At 42.5% G+C, this 20416-nt stretch overlaps 1 protein-coding gene across 1 annotated transcript in view; it reads left to right on the forward strand.

The window, feature by feature from the left end:
- STK10 (serine/threonine kinase 10) overlaps nucleotides 1-16378 on the forward strand; it is a 94082-nt gene extending 77704 nt beyond the window's left edge. The window contains exons 11-19 of the mRNA XM_063120604.1: nucleotides 1129-1252; nucleotides 3883-4062; nucleotides 7282-7374; nucleotides 7508-7637; nucleotides 8765-8889; nucleotides 10965-11153; nucleotides 11981-12106; nucleotides 12694-12807; nucleotides 13181-16378. Of these exons, the coding sequence (XP_062976674.1) occupies nucleotides 1129-1252; nucleotides 3883-4062; nucleotides 7282-7374; nucleotides 7508-7637; nucleotides 8765-8889; nucleotides 10965-11153; nucleotides 11981-12106; nucleotides 12694-12807; nucleotides 13181-13321 (1222 nt within the window). The 3' untranslated portion in view covers nucleotides 13322-16378. The remainder of the gene's footprint in view (nucleotides 1-1128; nucleotides 1253-3882; nucleotides 4063-7281; nucleotides 7375-7507; nucleotides 7638-8764; nucleotides 8890-10964; nucleotides 11154-11980; nucleotides 12107-12693; nucleotides 12808-13180) is intronic.
- The last annotated feature ends 4038 nt before the right edge of the window (nucleotides 16379-20416 follow it).

Here is a 20416-nt window from a genome sequence, read left to right on the forward strand (position 1 = left end):
GCATGCAGTTGACTGTGGGGTCATTTTAGACTTCTATTTATTGAAAGTGTCTGTGTACGGAAGGCGAATAATTCAAGGCCAGAGGCACATACGCAGGCCAGAAAGGGTAGGGAAATGGCCTCTTCCCAATATCCTGCCTGAAAGGCATTCAATTAACAAAAACCCTTGTGGTTTAACCTGTGTTAAGGGTTTTCCATGTTCACTCAAACTCCAAAATGCTGGGAAATTACAGCTATAATTACAGATAATATACCATATCCATATTAGGCAATATGGATATGGTATATTATCCTATGTTGTGGCTAGTTCTAACTTCACCACTACCTTGGGGATAGATGGCTGTCAGTGGCAGAGTATTGGGCCCAAACACCAGATTGGTCTGTTTTCTGGATTAGATACATGTAGTCTTTGAAACTGAAGCTACCATTCCACATTACAAGAACCCAACTGGGGAACAATGCCATCCCCATAGAATGATAATTTGTTAATTAAATTTGATTACATATTGACAAGGCTATGCACGAAACTCTGATCTGGCAAACATGAAGCTGAAAATTAGAAATTCAGTGGGAAACTGAAAGGAAGAAATATAATTATAAATAAGGAATCAGGGTCAACAGACAATGTAGCTAGCAGCTAAGCCTTTTTTTCATTTTCATTCTAAAGTAGGTGCGGGGAGCTCAGTCCAGATTGGGAACCTAGTTTGGGGCAGATGGACTTTAACCCATTCCTTCCCAAGATGGGAGAATGCCTGCAATTTCTAATGCAATTTCTAATCCATTTGCTTTACGAATCAATATTTTGGGATAGATTTGCAGGTGTATGCCCCTCCCAATCAACACTGGGCCATAGTGAGGGGGGAAGGGTTAAAGCCCCCTAACCTCCAGGCTAGAATCTTGTTCTAGATTGGGGCCCCTGGCCCTAGAAATTTCATGAAACATGTATATGAACTGGAATTCTGACACTTGGAACATGAGAGGCAGCCACATTTGATCAATCAAACGTTACTTTAGCATTGGATTATGCTTCACCTGTTCCTGCTTTTTGCTTTTAGATGTCGCTTGACCGGGCTGCAGAAGGAAAGCTGGTCCTGCATTCCTGAACTTATGCTTTGCTTTAACCCTATAGGCGCCAAGAGCTGCGTGAGCTGCGCCTGCTGCAGAAAGAGGAGCACCGGAACCAGACCCAGCTGACCACCAAGCATGAGCTGCAGCTGGAGCAAATGCTGAAGCGCTTTGAGCAGGAAATGAATGTAGGTGGGAAAAGGAGCTGAGCTAGTTTCCCTCCCTTTAATTCAAAGGGACATGGCCAGAGGCTGTGGGAAGAGGAAAGCTGGCTTGGCAAAATACTAACAGCTAGAACTGAATCTGTCTTTGTGTCACTGAAGGAATATTGAGAGAATGGCTGCCTCTTCTTTGTGGTGGGGCATGGGTGTTGGGAAATCCGTGTGACCAGGAAAGGAGTGAGTGAGAAGAGCATGCCTGCCACCCAGCAGAATCTAAAAACAAAATGGGGTGGCCAGGTGAGCAGACACACACACCCCACACATAAGGCACCTCATCTAGAGATGTGAAGGCGCAGACCCACTCACCCTGAATTAAGGGGGGGAACCATTTTCCCCATTTTTTTCTGAGGACCTTTTTTTTCTTTTCTGAAAAATTTGAAAAATTGAAGAGCTTTGGATTATGAAATGTTTTCTTTTAGAATTTAAGACAAAGTATATGTTGTTACCTAGCCTTTAATCCTCCCGAACTGATTTCTAAAAATGATGTAATAAGAACGCTTTTATAGACAGACTGGATATGTAAAATGTCTGTAAATAATGAAGCCATGGAGAAAAATGTTTTTTAATCCTCTCTGTAAGATTCTCAGCATAGTTAATTATTTCCTTATTAAAATTATTGCTCTAAAGTATATTTTCCTGATAGACATTTATGTTCAGTTTTCCAATATGTGAGTAGAGTCACCATTTTGAAGTTTGGGTTTTGTTTTGTTTTGTCTTGTGTTTCTGGTGTAGCTGTTATTTAATATGGTTCTAATCTGTTCAGACAATAATTACAAATGTAGTGAGTTGACTTCTAAAAGTTTTAAAATATAATGATCATTTTATGAGCAAGCTAAGTTATAACTTAGGAACAGAAAGGCTTATGTTCCTAAAGCAGCCCTCCCCAACCTGGTGCCCTCTGGATGTTTTGGACTACAGCGTTCAGCATTCCTGACCATTGGCCATGCTGCCTGAGGCTGATAGGTGCTGAAGTCCAAAATATCTGTTCCAGATTGGGGAAGGCTGTTTAAAAGCAACAAATTTCGTTTAGATCTGTAAAGATCAGTAAAAAAAAGTATTGCTTATTTTTCCATTTTTTTCTGGGGAAAAACCTCCCCTCCCCCCCCTCCCCCCGCGGTTCAAAATTTCTGGAAATTTTACATCCCTAACTTCAGCCAACATCTCATAAACCTGGCATTGCCTGTGCCTGCCAAACCCCAGACACAACTCAAAAGCATGCCTAACAACATTGCATATTGCACTCTATTTAAGGGAACTTCAGACACTAGCCAACATGCTATTGGAGTGGAGTTCAGTATGTGAGTAACTGCTGCTATTCAGTGCACAACCTATACAATGCATTTTCATTCTGCTAACTGACCCCTATTGCACTTAAGGTGTTTCAAAAATCTTTCCATGTTTAGCTCTTCCCTCTTTGCAAGAAGGCTGTCTGAAGGTGTGAATGGTTCTGTAGGAAGTGTAAAGAGCTACATAGACACTGTAGTATGAAGAGGAAAAATATTTCTTTTAACCAGTAGTAATACATAACTTCAGTAGAAGTATTTATTAAAAGGCAGAGTGTTCCATTACTGGGTGTTCCTTCAGCCAGTGGTTCACTGAATCGGTTTAGCCCCACCAAATGTGCTAATAAAGTTCTGCCCAAATTCTGTATACTGGTTCCAGTGCTGCCAGCAGAAAAATTGTACACTGCCATGACCAGAGCACAAGAGTTTATCCCATTCTGTTCCTTTAGCCCTAACATGTAAAGCAGATGCAGCCACCTCATCTGCTTGCATCATCCCAGCTAAAGCCTCCAGGCATCTCTGTAGTTAAGTGTCTGAAAGAAGGCAATGCTGGTTTGGAAAACCAGGTGTGTAGCAGGAAGCAATTACTGACACACATAAACTTCCCAATCTACTTTCTTTCTGCCCTGTGTATGGGAAACTAGAAGGCCATTCCAGCTTGTTTTTTGATCTTTTCCATTTCTAAGCCACTTTACCACCTGGTTGTCAGAAGCAGCTTACATGGAATAAAATACATCAAAAAGCGTGTTATCTAAATAAACAATGTTGATTAGAAATACAATTAATTCTTCATAAATTAATATTTTGCAAAGATAAGAACATTCACACAAATTTCAGTGTATAAGCTTAATAAAAATCACAATATAATTTCTTAAAACATCTCTGACGTTCTTCCAGTTTTACATAATGCTTGGAAAGTACTGCTTCCAAAGAAGCTAGGCAGGTTTCCTGAGGCAGTGAGTTCCAAAGGTAGAGGCCACTACTAAGACAGCTCTGTCATATATCCCCACCAGTCTTACCTCATATTTTTTAGGGCTCCTAAGTAGGATCCCACCTGATTACTGTAATAGATAGGAGGGTCCATATGAGAAGTACTCCTAACCTAGAGCAGGCCCTGGTAATATGGCTCAGAGATGGAATAAGAGGGGCACTTCAGATTAAGGTCTGGATATATACGAAAGATTTATGGCCAAACCAATTTGTTGTGCCTAAAATTGTTTCTTCAAACTTCCTTTTTTTCTGAATGATAAATTGTAATTTATTTAAGGCTCTCAGCTTAGTGTAATAAGTCTGAATGTTCATTTTGGCTCATAGGCAAAGAAGAAATTCTATGACACAGAAATAGAAAATCTAGAACGTCAGCAGAAGCAGCAAATTGAAAAGATGGAGCAAGATCACGCTCTGCGCCGGCGTGACGAGACGAAGCGGATCCGTGCTGAACAAGAGCGAGATCTTGTAAAATTTCAAGAGCAGTTGAAGCAAAAGAAGAAGGAGGTAAAGGCTGAGGGTGGGCCAAATGCTTGCACAGTGAAATTCTGGGATTAATTTAGAGCTCTGACATTTGAATCCTGTCATGGGCTGAGCCCATGGTTCCTTTAAGAGAACATCTTTTTTTCATCCCAGGGAGAGGGAGAGAGGTTTCTTTGTGTCTGAAAAGGGAGTAGCAAGTGTAATGCCAAGGCTGCGCTGGGCGAGAATCTGATAACGCTTCCCTGGGCTGGTACTGGGGGGGGGGGGGAGAGTAACAAGTTGCAGCTGTGTAGTGTCTGGGAGCATTCCCCCTTCCTTTGGGAGAGGTGTGGGTTGCTATGGGGTTTCTATTGGTAAGGGTGGGTCTGGTGACAAGGGGTCCCAGAAAGGGATAAATGGCTTAGGCACCTAAGGGTCCGGTCTCTTTCCTGTGGGTGTTAGGAGTCCAGCGTGTGTGTGGTGAGTCAGAGCATCCAGGCCAGGCCAGCTGGATGGAGGAGACTCCCCGCGGCCACCGAGGGAAAGAGTCTTAATTCGAGTGATGTAAAGTCAAGTCGGAGTGAGCAACAAGAGATTGAGTCACAGAGTTATGTGTTTGTTTTGTTTTAAGCCCAGGCTTGGGTACAATTGGGCAAGGGACCTTGCTGGAGTTACGGCTGGTGGGTTATTAAAGTGGGGAGTGTGTGCGAATTCTATTGGCCTGAGTGTGTAAAGAGGGAGGGGGAGGTATTAGTCCCTGCTGTCCTAAGTGTGTCATTCCTTTGTCCGTGTTTTCCCCCAAAACCTCTTACGTGTTTACCTTTATGTGTGGACCCTTATGGGAGTGTGTGGTGTAAAGAATAAAAGTGTTTGGTCCCTATTTCTGGAGTGTGGCATTGTTTCCTTGAGAATCTAGACTACAAAGGGTTAACAAGCGGCAGCGAAGGGGCGTGAGTCTGGGCTGGCTGAGTCAGACCCCCCTTCTCCGGCCGGGGAATCGCTGAGTCAAACGGAGCGATTCCATCACAAATCCCATCAAACCTTCTGTTGTCTGAGATCGTGCTATGTCATAAACACATTAAGGAAAGGGAGTCCAGATTTAGGGTTGCTGAAGAAAGGAGCAGAGAGCATACAGTGAACAGTGAAACAGAAGCTTGTGGTAAAGGAGAAAGAGGGCTTAAGGAGGAAAAGCCACTGGGAACAGAAATGTTAGGAAGTACAGGAAAAAGTGTTAGCAGGGGCACAGAAATCAAGGGAAGGGAAGACAAGAAGAAAACGTAAGAAGAGCTTGTGTAGTGTAGCAGCCACGACCAGCTCACCCATGAAGCAGGATGTGGCGCCTGCATCAGGTGATGGAGCGGTGAATTGCGCCATTCCCCTGCCATCTCCAGTGGGTGCTCTGGGAAGCCCCAGCAGCCACTTTCTCACTGTGGCATTTGCCGCAGCATGAAAGTTGCCATCTCTAGAGCATCTGCTCATCCTCTGCTTCCCTTGTCACATGCGGCTCTGCAATACTAGCTTCAGGCCTTTAGTATCTCAACGATATCTTAGTGACTTATGATTTCTTTTTTATTAAAACATTTCTATCCTGCCTTTTTATCCAGAGGTCCACAAGGCAGCCTGGTTGTCCAAAATACAAATAATTATAATAAAATTATTCAAAATACAGCCAAACATGGAACAAGAAGAAGGTGAGGAGGGATCAGCCAGCTACCTCAATCCAATGCACTGCTTGTAAAGCCATGTCTTTGTTGCTGAAAGCAAGGGCAGAAGTAGCCAGCTGGGGCCCTCTGGAGAGGACATTTCACAGTTTAGGCACCACAGCCGAAAAGAGCCCTCCCCTGTGGTTCCAGCCACTGCACTTCAGACCATGGAGGGTTTGAGTTGTTGTTGAGCCATAGTGACTTAAAGGCAATTACTTTAGTGCTCATGTCATAGAAGCAAAATAAAAGTTAACATAAAATGGCAGGCCAGTGCACAGCTTCTGCTATTCCACAATCATTTCGCATGTTACCAAGAAGCAGTCCGAGATCATTTGTTGACACACTACCTACTTGGAAATATATGAAACAGTCAGCCAATTTGAAAATTATCCTTCTGTTGTCACTTTCTGTTCCGGGCACAAATATTCAGTTGTTAAATTAGAAGGGAAGGACTATATGGAAGAGGAAAGGGGCATAATACGGAAGGACTGGAGGAAGCAGTAAGGATGAATAAGGAATAGAAAAGAGGGAATACAAATAAGAAAAACAGGGAAATTAAGGCTACAATCGTATACCCACTCAACCTGGGAGTAGACCCCACGGAACTCAGTGGGATTTATTTCTGAAAGAACCACAGCCATTTCTGGGGTGGGTGGGGGAGGTGAACAGGGTGACTGACCTGAGCACCAAATTATGGGGAGGGGCAAATTCTGCGGGCCAAATCTTGAAGGGGGTGGCAGCACTTCAGCTACTTGCCCATGCTGGACACCCACCCATCCATGCTGCCCAAAGAGTCCACATGCTCCCCCACATCTTTCACTCTGAGCAAGAACAAACTGGTGGGCACTCTGAGAAGCTGACTAGGCACAAATATTGCACTTTGAAGTGAGGGATTCTGGGTGAGATGTCGATGAAGATTGCCTGTGCTGCCATGGCCCAGATGGTGTCCAGGGCTACCACATTCAGAATGCCTAACTTTGAGGAAGTAACCCTCAATGGATGGCATAGAAGGGGAGGCAAGTGGTGGTGGGGAGGAGGAGGAGGAGGACAGTGACTGGAGAAGGAGAGGAAGTTGGAGCAAGAGGGAGGAAGGTGGTGGCGGTGGCCAGGAAGGTGGCAGGAGAGAAGAGAGGGGCATGCCTAGGGAGTGTGTGAGGAGAGAAGAGAGTGAGTGATGGCATGTCCACCATGGTTCCAAAATGCCATCTTGCCTAAGCCACCAAAACACTCCTTGATGGGCATGGAGTGAACATGTATAGGATCCCATTGTAAGAGAAGGGTGTTGTGGCTAATAACAGTTTAAAAAATGGCAAACAAGAAATAAAAGAATAAGAATAAGTAAGAAATAAAACAATAAACAGTTATTGATCTCAGAAAAGAATGAAGGGAGTGACTGTATTCTCCAATTTTATGGTGAATGTATTCTAAGTCTTAGAATAGCCCTTCAAACCACTAGGTGATGAAGTCAACGTGAGACGTCTCTTTTGCCAAGTCATTTCAAGAAATTAAACCATACTGAATTTCTGAAAAGTAAAGTCTTCTGTCTATTACTCTTTTTAAGCTAAAGAATGACACTGAAAAGCTCCCGCGACAACAGCGCAAGGGGACCATGAAAGTGAAGATGGAGGAGTTTGCACAAAAGAAGCAAGTCATGGTGAGCTCTAGAGATAATTAGTCTATGGCATGGCAAAGACTCATTTTACCATTTCAATTCCCTTCCTCTCAAAAGGAGGCACGGGGCATGATATACCAAGAAGAGCACTCACTTTGCGACTGTCTCCTTCCAGGAGCAAGAGTTTTTAGCCAAACAGACGGATGATATGGAACAGGCCATAAACAATATTACAGCCCAAAATCGAAAGGAGATCTGTGACAAGGAACGAGAGTGCCTCAACAAAAAACAGCAGCTTATGAGAGGTGAGAGGTTGCGGGGTTGTTTTCATTTAGCAGTAAGTGGACAGAGAGAAAGCCAACATGGAAGAACCTGCTTTCATTGAAAACCCGAATTTCCCTCCAAGAGAGCACTGGCATGCTTATAGGTGAATAGATTATGAGATGCCTAATGGGGATGAAAAGTGTGTCATGTTTTGTCCAAGTGTTCAGTATTACTAATATTAATGATCAATGTTTTAATTTTGATAGTGATTTCAGGATAGCAACCAAGCAGTCCTTAGTTAAAATTTTCCAGCAGCTTGCGGCCCACAATACAGCCTTGAAACCAAAAACGGGTTCAGAGCTGGTCTGTAACTCAGGGGTGGGGAACCTGTGGTGCCCCAGCCATGGCTGAACTACAACTACAACCACCTCTGACTGTTGGCTATGCTGGCAGGTGCTGTTCTGAGTTGGAGAAGAGAAGACACCCCAGCTGCAAAGGATTCTTCCATCTGCTTTCTTAGATGCCCCTTAGCTCTCCTTTCTTGCCTCCTACAGCTCCTGCCCAAGAAAAAGCACCTGCCCTTCTCATCATTTCACCTCTTAAGTACACACTAACAATGTCATGACTGCAAAAGTTTTATTTATTATTTATTTATTAAAACATTTGTATCCTGCCCTATATCCTTGGGATCTCAGGGCAGCGTACAGGTAAAATCAATTCAGACCATACAAAACAATAAATAATGTACACAGCTAAGAACGTACTAAACTATTAACAAACTAAAACCAGTGGAAAACTCACAAGCAATAAAAATAATTAAAACAAAACCAAGAGGAGGGCATTCCACAACCAGGGTGCCACAACAGAGAAAGCCCTCTCCCACATCCCACCATAATGTATGTCTTGCATTGGTGGAACGCAGAGAAGGGCTCTTCCAACAGATCTCCAATCTCATGCAGGCGCTCCCTCAAATATCGAAGTCCCAAGCTGATACCAAGAGAAGAGACATAGAGAGGAAAGTAAGCCTTAGGGCAAGCACTATTTATTCTGTGCCTTCTTATCTTTCTCCTCCTGGCATATTGAGATTAAAACATTTTGCCTATTTCCCCACCTGCCTTTTTTGGAGGTGTTTAATAACCATGTATCATTTCTGTCTTGTCTTCCACAGACCGGGAAGCCACTATCTGGGAGCTAGAAGAGCACCATCTACAGGAGAAACACCAGCTTATTAAACAGCAGCTAAAAGATCAGTATTTTCTCCAGAGGCATGAGCTGCTCCGAAAACATGAGAAGGTAGCAGATCTTAAGTTTTTCTGAATCATAATTCTTCCTAGTGATCAGAGGGTGCAGAATTGCTGCAAAATAACTGACGTTAGCAGATCTATGCAAAGTAGTCTGTTTGTATTCATGTATGTTAGTTTGATGTGGTACTGGGACATGGTGAAGACTTGAAATTCTAATGAGTAGTTCCTCAGAGCCCAAATGACCAAATACTTTGGTAAATATTGTGCAGACAAACATAGTAATTGACTTAGTATCGATTTTTTTTGGGGGGGGGAAATAGATTAATTCTCTAGGCTAAGCTGGTGCCCTCCAGTTGTTTTGAACTCCACTTCCCATCAGTCCTAGCTACCCAGCCTAATGATCAGGAATGCTGTGAATTGTAATCCAAAATATATGGAGGGCTCCAGATTGGAGAAGGCTGCTCTAGGCTGAAGCAGTGCATGGAAACAAAAAGGCAACAAGGGTCAGCATGCAAACTTTTTGGGCCTGTTCAGACAACATGCTCAACCTTGGTTAGGCTGTTAACCCTTCTGCAGCAAATGGTTAGTGAGTGTGTTTAAACTGTGGTTATATAACCACCCTGATTAGGAAAGGTTCATATGCTAAGTCATGGTTAATATGACACACTAAGCCATAATGTTTAGCTCAAAGTGCTTAACCACCATGGCTTAGTATGTCATCTGAAAAGGGTCTATATGAGGGCAGAAAGAAGAGAAGCAGGCCATGATCTTGTAACAAGATACAAGGTTTGGAAGGGTACCATTCCATTATTTGAGAATGCACGAGGCAAAACTGACATTTGTTGAAGTGAGGAGCCCCCAAAATAAAATGGTTTCATTAGTGGCATTCTAAACAGATGCTTAGAGACAAAATGGAATTTGTTAAAAGACAAAGGGATGGATTTGCTGCAAGTAAGCCACAAGGCAAGAAAAGTCTGATTTAAATAGTTGGTCTCATTCAAATCTGTATCTTGGATACCATGAAGGATTATTAGGTTGCTTTGCTGCTGTCGTTTAGGGTCCTTCTCAGTACTGTGTGTATGCTTTGCATTAATAGGAAGCATAATGTGTACTTAAGGCAATTAGAACAGTTAGTCTCTTCCAGAAAATAACCAGCATAGTATTTTTGGAGGGAAGCTACATTGTGTGTAAGACCTTTTTCTTTAATAACTCAAAACACCAGGAAGGCAACAGTGACCGAAACACCAGGAAGGCAATAGTGACCAAGTTTGCTAAAGGACAATCTTTGGGCTTTTCTAAATGAGCTTATTATAGCATGCTTTTGTCTGGCCGCTCTCGGTAGTTTCTGGGTCAACTATATGACGTTGTAAACCTCCAGTGCCTCCCTTGTATTTTGGAAGGATTTCCCAGGCTTAATTTGAAACAGAAAAAAACCTTATACATTTCCTCTATACATGTTTCAGCATGTATAGAGGAAATCACAATATAAGAACTGACAGGCTACAGTGCCATTTTCTGGCTGTTTAAATGAAACATATAGAATTCCTGATTAAAGGGGGAAAAGGGGAGTGGGGAAGGGGAGTGTGGACAAGAGAGCACATCATGATTGTGGGACGAAATGGAAGCAGAAAGCTGTGGTAAAGTTGCGGGATTTTCCCTGGTGTAAATTACTATCAGGCCTATGTGCACAGTTTTGAAGCCATCACTGCACATTCCTAATCACCACTGACATAGATGTAGAGCCTCGCTACATGATTGAGTCAATATCTGTGTCAATAAGTAGCTTGAAGATTATGACCCCCTCCCTCCATGTGGAGCTGCCACCTTGTGGAACTGTTATTTCCCACAGTGGCCCCTGTGCTTGAATTTGCTCTTAGTTGTCATTGCTTTGTCTGTGATTATATGGGGAGCCTTCATATAATTGGTTGTATTGGCTTTGTTTCCTTCAAACAAGCCTATGCTAGTTTTCTCTACCTTTCCTGTTCTTCTGACCTATTTCTCCATCCCCACTTTTGTGGCCTGTTGAATAATATCTTGGGCAAACGACCAGAATCCTCTTTTGAGTGTAACACAGCATCTCTTGTTATTGACAAATCTTTTTCCCTGTGGCCATTGCCATTCCAGGAGCGCGAGCAAATGCAACGGTACAACCAGCGAATGATGGAGCAGCTGAAAATTCGGCAGCAGCAAGAGAGAGCCCGTCTCCCCAAAATCCAGAGGAGTGAAGGGAAAACACGCATGGCCATGTATAAGAAGAGTCTCCATATCAACTCCAGTGGAAGTGCCTCGGAACAAAGGGAGAAGATCAAACAGGTGAAGCTTTCTGAAGGGAGCAGGGAGCGTATCTCGCTGAAGAGATTCGACTGCAAAGCTTGTATTGCATTGACTAGGATCCCTGTGGTTTTAATTTTTGTGAACCGCCCAGAGAGCTTCGGCTATTGGGCAGTATAAAAATGTAATAAATAAATAAAATAAAAGTAAGAGAGTGACAGTTGATGGAAAGGAGAACTATAAAATGTACTCAGATGGTCCCTTAACTTGACAGCTTGCACTGCCAGAAGCCACTAAATCCAGGCTGTTGAAATATATTTATTTAGCTCCGTTTCATATCCCTGACATTTAAGCTCCAGTGCTAAATAAAGTGCAATTTAGTACCAGCAGGGATTTTCCAACCATGGGAGGCCCAAGCAACCTTTCTATAACATCTTTTATGTTTTTCTGAAAGGGTGGGGAAGACCATAGCACTGGTTCTCCATCACTCTGGCACCTGTAGTGCAACTAATGCAACAAGGTATAGTGAAATCAGCCCACATTGATAGGTCAGTGGTGTTCATACAAACAAATATCAAAGGAGTCCATGGGCCTGAGTGCCCGACTGTTAGTGCAGAAGCTGCCTTAGGGCAGCTTCCATTGAAAAGAAATTATTCCCCACACCAGTGCCTCCATGTGTTGCTATGCAGTACTCTATGTTCTGGTATATAAAAATGGTAGGAAGCCGTTTTTAAAAAATAAATAAATCTTTATTTAATCGTATTAAGAAGTACCATAAATAAATACCGAATACACATATCCTGTAGGAAGCCATTTTTAAACGCCTCAGAACATAGTCTGATAATGACGGGTGCTCCCTTTCATCACAGTTTGCACAGCAGGAAGATAAGAGGCAGAAAGCTGAGCGGCTGCAACAGCAGCAGAAACATGAGATGCAGGCAAAGGATATGTGTGCCCAGTGCGAGAGCAACATGAATGAACTCCAACAATTACAGGTAACTTTATAGTTGTGTCTCTTAGTCTGAGGGAAGAGTATGGCATGCCCCTAGCTTGACCTATATAGAGGTTTTTTGTCCATTCTGAAAAGCTGGGTTACATAGTCCAACAGTAAAGCCTAGAACAGAAATGGAAAATAATCTTTTATAATATTTGTAACTCATCCTTCCTCCAAGGAGCAAAAGATGGTGTGCATGTGAAGATTAAATGGAATAACCCCCAACCAGCCTGTGGGACATGTTAGTCCAAGTGACTTTCCCAAAGTCACTTTGGGAAGTGACTTTCCCAAAGCCAGCCAGTGAGCTGCATGGCTGACCAAAGATTTGAACCTTGATCCACCTAGTCCATGTCCAACATTCTAATCACTGCACTCAATAACTCTGAATTAAGCAGACAGAGAAGGGCTTTGTTGTGATTGAAAGATGAGTCTCTATCTTGTTCCTTCCTGGTCCTGAAAAGTCGTGCTGGGATGGTAGGTTTGGTATTGACCTTTTTCCCTACTAAAGCTTTCTCATACCACTCCCTCTCCCTCTCCCTCTCCCTCTCCCTCTCCCCCCCTCTCTCATGCTGTTTTAAATCAATATAGAATGAAAAGTGTCATCTCTTGGTTGAACATGAGACCCAGAAACTGAAGGCCTTGGATGAAAACCACAATCTGAACCTGAAGGACTGGCGAGATAGACTGAGGCCACGAAAAAAGGTGACAAGTAATGCTGAAATAAAACTTCACACACTTTTGAAATATGACAAAGTGTCAAGATTTAATTTTGAACTTCAGATCAATCTGCTAAATTAAGAATGGTACCACACCTTGTGTGTTTTTTAATAAGTGGCTAATTTCAAAAGTATCCATAATTTGAAATGGGGAGAGGGGATTGAATTATGAAAACCTGTATCTGAGTTTTTGCAAGTGGGTTTGAGTTAAGGTTTGAATTAAGTATTTGGGTTGGCTTTCCCCCCACTCACCCCGCATGTAAGCTGGCTGAGATCCAGGTGGCTAAGAGAAGCCATTTTTTTACAGCTTGAAGCATTACCTTTAAATGAGCTGCTCTTCTTCTCTCTTTGTGCTTCAGGCATTGGAAGACGACCTGAATCAGAAGAAACGAGAGCAGGAGATATTCTTCAAGCTCAGTGAGGAAGCCGACGGCCAGTCTCCAGCATCACCAAACAAGCCTGCCAAATTTGTCCCGTTCAGCTCCGCGGAGGCTTCATAGTCCTTGGATCAGCAGACAAGGTGCTAGTAATACTGGAGGAAAGTCACAAAGGACTGCCAGGGCTCCCTTTCTTTCTTTGCCAACTCTGGTCAGTGTTTCCTCTTCAGTCATGTGCGAAGCAACCAATGAGGCCTGAGATCTGCTCCATTGGTGTTGAGACAATTTCACACTGAGGTGGCCCTGGCGGGCACTGACCAGTTGCACCAAGGGAGCCGTGAGTGAGCTTCAAGAAGAAGACCGAATGAGGCCATGTGTAAAATTCATGCTTCTTGCTGAACCCATTGCCCAGCCACTCCGTTTGCTTTCTCTTTTACTGCCTACTGAAGGGATAAATGTTAGGGACCTAAGAGATGTTCAGTGGCTTTTAAGTGCTGCTGTTACACTTGCCTGTTTAATTTTCCTAACTAGCTGTCCTGTTAGGCCCAATGTAATCAGTCAGTGGTTTCACGTCACATTATGTCCTTTGCCATAATGGCTGGACACTTGGCCACCACCAAGCACAAGACGTTCAGTTACGACAGCTTTACAGAAGTCAATGAAAAAAATGCCTGCCGCTCTTGTGGCCCCCATCTCCGTCAATTAAACAAAGGACTCCTCCTTCTAGGCCTCCCCTTTGAAATGCACCTGCTCCTTAGCTTGTTTTGAAGGGACCCAGCTCCTCCTGGTGACATGACAGCTTCTGTCCTTTTTCAAATGTGGGATAGAGGCACCAAAGCCTGAAACATAGAAATGAAGTGTTTCAGTCAAAACCAGCCCCATGTACAGGGCTGACAAATAAGTGTGTCAGAGGCTTTGAGAGGGGATTTCCTCCACTGTGAAACCTGCATGTACTTCTGGGCTGCGGAAATTGCTGACCAATTTAGGGAGGTTTTCGATTAGCACCCTTTCTCCAAACAAGTAATTTTAAATGGATAAGCAAAAATCCACTCATTTTAGACCCTAAAGAGATGGGGAAAGCAAAGAGACAGCCAGTTAAGTGATGGCTTCCCAATCTTGCCTGTTGTATAGAATTTCCAAGACCAGCTCTCCTGGTCTTCTGCTGGGGACATGGCATTACCATCTAGAAAGGGGCAGATAGTTCTTTCTGTGCTCTTCACAACAAATTTTGATGCTTATTGCTCTCCCCTTCAGCTGTAATGAGATGGGTTTCTTTTTCCTGTGATGGTAAACAGAGTTTTCTCTCTCCTAGCTTTATTTCATTCCCCAATATTATTGGTGTAGGGGAAAATCCTTTGCTCAGGTTATGGCAAGAGCTAATGATTTCTCTTCCAATAAATCAAATAGCAAGAAAAGCGCAAATGTCTGAGGCAGCAAGATAGCAGCTGGCCTAAGTAAGGTGGAAGGCACTTTGTTCAGCACCTTCTTATGCTATGTGTGTGTGTGTGTGTGTGTGTGACTTTCACATAACAGAAAGTGCCTGCTTTGGGATTTCTTTGACTACCGCTAAACTTACTGGGTGTGCTGTGGTTTGAAGACATGATTTTTACATGAAGTAGCAGCCGCCTGAGAACTGCTTTGCGATATTTTTATTCATTTTGTTTGTCTTTGCCATTGCTCCACAACAAGCCAGAAGGGTCCACATAAAAGGAGCCGCATGTAGCAGAACAGAATATTATGTCTTTCAGATATTGAAGCTGTTCAGCATTTCACAGTCCTTAAGTCTTGCAAAGACTGTTTTTTAACCAAAGAGGTGTGATTTTTCTGCCCTGTTTTGATATATGTATCAAAATGCCGTTTGCATTTTCCCATCAATTAAATATGTATTATTGTTTTGTTGCTTTGCACAATTCACACAACCTTCCATCTTGGCAGCCAGCCATTTGTGGCAAATGCTTAACTTGTATCTATAGCTGAATGACGTACCAAACAGTTCACAAATGCCATTTTCAAGGCACTATGCATTACAGCGGTAACGTGGCCCAATGTTCCTTTTGGTATACAACTCGGGACCTTTCCAGCAATTGCTCTTTGCCCTCTGTGCTTTTGTGTTCCCTTTCTGATGATATGAATTCTGTGCTCACGTTTAAGTTACTGGAAAGAAAATGGAGGTGCAGCAAATACGTGGCTGCTGGCAGGCTACAGCCTCAGTGTAGTATTGAGTGAGGTGCAAGAATGCATTAGAAGTATCAGAACCAGAATCCTGCCTTACCAAAGTGTCTCTTTAAGGGACTCTGGATTCTAGAGATTTTTAAGTCTAGAAAATGTGCATTCAGAAAGCCCCTTTAATCCCTTACTGTACTATTTTAAATCTCTGTGTGTTGAGATAATGTGTGTGAGAAAGAGAAACTGGAACAAAGCCTGCAAATTGCTGTGTTCCCAGAATTCAAAGAAAAGCCAGACTTTTTTCCAAATGTTAACAGGCAGTTTCTATTCTACATTTATGTTGTAAAGGGTTGACACTTCATATCTTTTATGTCGCACATATTCATCTGTCTGTTTTTGTGCACACACATGCCTGTTCCATCTCTTAGCCAAGAAATCAAATCATACTTGATAATGATTTAGGTTGAGGGTTTGGGCGTCTGTCTTTCTTTGCCAGTCTGGCCTTAGCTGCTATCAAGAGGTGCTGTAACTTCAAAAAGGTGCAATATTTACCTCATACAGTGTTTCAAGGACCCCCACCCCCACACACACTTTTAAGGCAAGGAAGTTTCACTTGCCCTTTTTCAAGTAACTATTCTCTAAGCTAAATAAAACCAACCAACTTTTGTTTGTTGAGGTAAAGTGATGGTTTTTTCATGGAGAGCACTTAAGTAAGGGTTTCTAAAATCTTCTTTTTCTAAAAGGTTTTCTTTTTTGGGTAACCACTATGGTGTAAATAATCTAATAACAGTACCACAGTGACTCCCTGCATGTGTGTCCAAAACTCTGTGTAACTGTTGCATATGGCTTTAGGTCAGCAGTGCTGACTTGACTTGTATTTGTACAGAAAACATGGCTTTGATATAATGGAATTTGATACCAGAATCCTGCTTCTTAGAATTTAAAGCATCCCAATCAACAGCTTTTGGGCTCTGAACCAAACAAACACTTCTTAACATATATATTGTTTCATTTGAGAACATCTGTATTGAAATGTGTTGGTAATAAACTATTAATTCTTGAAGCGAACTGCAACCCCTTGGAGCTGTTTTAATTCTCTGCTGATGGACATCCAACAATAGCTAAAGAGTGACACTATTTGGTAGAGAGGAAGAGCTGCACTTCCCATCAACTCCCATTGTATCTCTTAATGTAATTCTATTGTTTTGATATTAGCATTTTTATATTACCATTTGTTTAGCACCAACAGTGTGGTTGTTGCTGAACTAAACAGCTTCCCCCCCCCCCCACAGATACATTTGCCTTCGCCATAACCCAACTATGACCAAACTGTGCAAGTTTACATATCTGAAGTCCTAAGATAAAGGACCTCTTTTTCTCACCCAGCCATTCAGTGGATGACTTATGTTTTCATGTGGTAATTCCTGTTGATAGATTATCTTCGGCAGGTAAGTCATTCTCCCTGAGTAGAGTTTCCAACAATTCCCACAATGTACTGGAGTTGCTGGCATCATTTTCAACATTCATGAAACATCGCCTTTCCTTAATGTTTACGTAGTGTAGAAGTTAGCACTTTTGAGAATCTCAGACGTTGTACTAGCTTACAACTTAGCCTCCATGCACCCATACTGTCCCATGGTCTTGGAGCCCCAATCATCTTCCTCTGCAGGTTGGGGACACCAAGTGAAATAAGCCAGAGACTGCAAATCAAGTGGAAGTCTTGAGACACTGTCTCTTGAGATCAGGCATCAATGAGCCACGACAATGTTGTCTTTCGGGGTTGTCACTGCTTTTGCTTCACGCTCTCTTGAAAACCTGCCTACTTACTTGGTTCTCACACCGGAGTTCCAAATATTTGTCGTTTGGCTGGCTGACTTGTATTCTCACAGGTCCAGCTTCAGTAGATGCCAGGGCCTCAGAACCTTGTGGGAGTCCAACACTCCTGACACTTGCTCTACGGGATTACCTGGAGGTGGCAAACATAGGCAGCCATTTTTAACAATGACCCTGACAGCATGATTCCAGGGCATTGTGGGGAAATTTATATGGCTCTCTGCCACTGCCAGGGAACCACTGACATAGGAGGAGGCCCAACAGAAGATGCTTTGCTGAGAGCCCCCCTCAAACTTGGAGCTGGCTTGGCTTCTTAGTCCAAGCAGCCAGTTTTGTCAGCCAGCCTGTGCTGTTTTACAGCCCCATCCATCTGTGTTAAGGTAAGCATGAATGTGCTTGTGCACACAGGAGCTGGCTCTCAGATTGGTTTTTTGTCCTACAACAGTGGCTGCTTAAAAAGTGACATTTCCAAGTGACACATTCCAGAGGGTAGCTTTGTCATGTTGGCTACAACCAATGAAAAGTTCCTCTTGTACACATGTATTATGGAATATTTTTCCATGGGCTAAAACCTAGCATATGTATGGTCTCACAAACATAGATGTTTATGGGCACAGAGAGACATTTTATTATTATTATTATTTATTTATTTATATAGCACCATCAATGTACATGGTGCTGTACAGATTACACAGTAAATAGCAAGACCCTGCCGCATAGGCTTACAATCTAATAAAGTTGTAGTAAACAATAAGGAGGGAAAGAGAATGCAGACAGGCACAGGGAAGTGTAAACAGGCACCGGGTGGGGTGAAGCTAACAGTATAGAGTCAGAACAAACTCAATATTTAAAAGCTATAGGGAAAAGAAAAGTTTTTAGCTGAGTTTTAAAAGCTGTGATTGAGTTAGTAGTTCTCAAGTGTTCTGGAAGAGCGTTCCAGGCGTAAGGGGCAGCAGAAGAAAAAGGACGAAGCCGAGTAAGGGAAGTGGAGATCCTTGGGCAGGCGAGAAACATGGGGGTGGGGGGAAGAGCCAAAAGATGGCAGTAGGTGTATCCCCTTTCTATGAAGAGAGAAATCTAATACAAGATCCATTAAGGGTGGAGGTGACTATTCCATTTCCAACTGACTCACTGTTAGTACAGGCAAAATCGTGGGTATGAATCAGGATGGATATCACTACCTTACCGAAGACCAATGCTGCTGAAAGTTGGCATGAGCTGACTGAAAAAACTGCCTGTGTTGGGCTCAGCAGATATCCTGGACAAAGCACTAAAACAATGCTATTAGGCTTCCACAGTTGGAACAGAGAGGCACATTTATGTGTCTGGTTGTGATGTATTAGACACTAAAACAGTCCAACTCAGGGATTGTTCTGTTTGTTGCATGTCCTGAGGCTTTTCTGATTTTGGTTATTCTATACTGTGTTCTTACCCGGAAGAAACATACATGATGCTGACAGTATCTTGCCTCAGGCCCCAGTTAATCCTAATCCTTTCTCAAGGCATAAATACTTTATGTATTCCTGGTGCCTAAAGTCTGGTGCTGCTAACTACTTTAGACAATAATCTTTTAATGGAAGCCAGATGTTCATATAAAAATACCTGTTGGAAATAATAATAAAAAAACTATGCTGGAGTTGAGTAACTTCAGCTATAATTACTGCAAGAAGACCGCAAATAGCTTCCCAAAAGTGGGGAAGAAAGAACCAAACTGAGAGACAGAGCAATGTGGGATATTGCAGGGCAAGTGCCCACATCTTCGGTAGGTAAGAGCAACAGCTGAAAAATTAAGAGAACCGGAGGACTCTTTGCCCCCATTCTCTGGAGGGATGCAATCAAAACTCTCACTTAGTCAATCTGTAAATCTGATCTAGTATGTTTGTAATTGTCAACTGTATAGTAAGTTCTGTCTTAGATCCAATGAATTTTAATACATTTGTTATTCAACCTGAGGTTGGTTAATTTATATTAATCAGTTATGGGGGGGAAACAGTCTTTGGATCCATCCCTTTTAAAAGAATTCCTTCTCACTCATGGCTGGACTTTCATTTCTTGGCCAATGTTTTTCATGAGTATTAGCAGACATCGGTAAGTAAAAGATTTGTGTTGGATGCTGGATGCCATTGGGAAGGATATGGGGAAAGCATTTTTTTCTGTGTGTACAGTCATTTGCTGAATTTGTCTAGCAATCTATTTTTGTAAACAGATCACATGTGATAACAGCCAACTGGAGAAAGATGTGTCATGATTAATGGTGTTCCGATCCACTGGGTAAGAAAGGAACTCCAAATTACACACACTACATTCCCAAGATGCACTTCGGTGACATGCACGTGCAAAAATTCAAGGATACTTCAAAAGCTTGAGTAGTATTGGAGACTTTGGTCAGGTTTAGAATGTTGGATTTGTAATTCAGCACTCAAGTTAAGAAATTATGTAACGGGATCCATTCACCCATCACTAATTCTGTGCTATGAGAAAATTTAACTCCTGCCCGACCTTAATGGGAAGTGAAAAGGCATAGTTTTACTTTAATATTGGATTGTGAATACACAGCATTCCCCTAGCAACATCTTTCTTTTCCACCCCAACTAATCCCTCAAACTGAATTCTAAACTCCTGAATTCAATGGATTTTCACTGATCGAGTGAAAATTTTAATTTTATTTTTAGATTAAAACAATGTTTGGCAGCTTGTGGAGAAGAATGGGATGTAAAAGAACTAAAAACAAGTGCTGTGAATGTGTACTTTTCCATTGGTGCCCTTTGTGGCAAAGTAGCTTATTGATTCAACTGCCTTCTCTTCTGCTCTGGGAAATAAACTTTCCTCCACAATATAATTACAGAAGGAGAGGAATGGATTCATATATCACAAGTGATGAGAGAAAAATTCTTGGTGGTGAACACTCCTATCACCTATGATGGGCCTTGCCCAACCTGAAGCCCTCCATATGTTTTGGACATCAACTCCCATCAGCCCCAGCCAGCATGGCCAATGGTCAGGAAGGCTGGTAGTTGGAAGTCCAAAACATCTGGAGAGAACCAGGGATGGTTTTCTTTCTTGGTATAAACCTCCATTTTAAAAAGATTTAAATTGTATCTACATGGAGAGGCTTACTGGAAATTATGAGAGCACTCTAGCAGAGCTATGCACACACACCCAACACATTATCAGTTCTGTTCATCCTTCCATAGTTGTCACCAAAGAATTTAAATGGCT

This window comes from Elgaria multicarinata, chromosome 3 (genome assembly GCF_023053635.1).
Source record: "Elgaria multicarinata webbii isolate HBS135686 ecotype San Diego chromosome 3, rElgMul1.1.pri, whole genome shotgun sequence".
NCBI classification, from domain to species: Eukaryota; Metazoa; Chordata; class Lepidosauria; order Squamata; family Anguidae; genus Elgaria; species Elgaria multicarinata.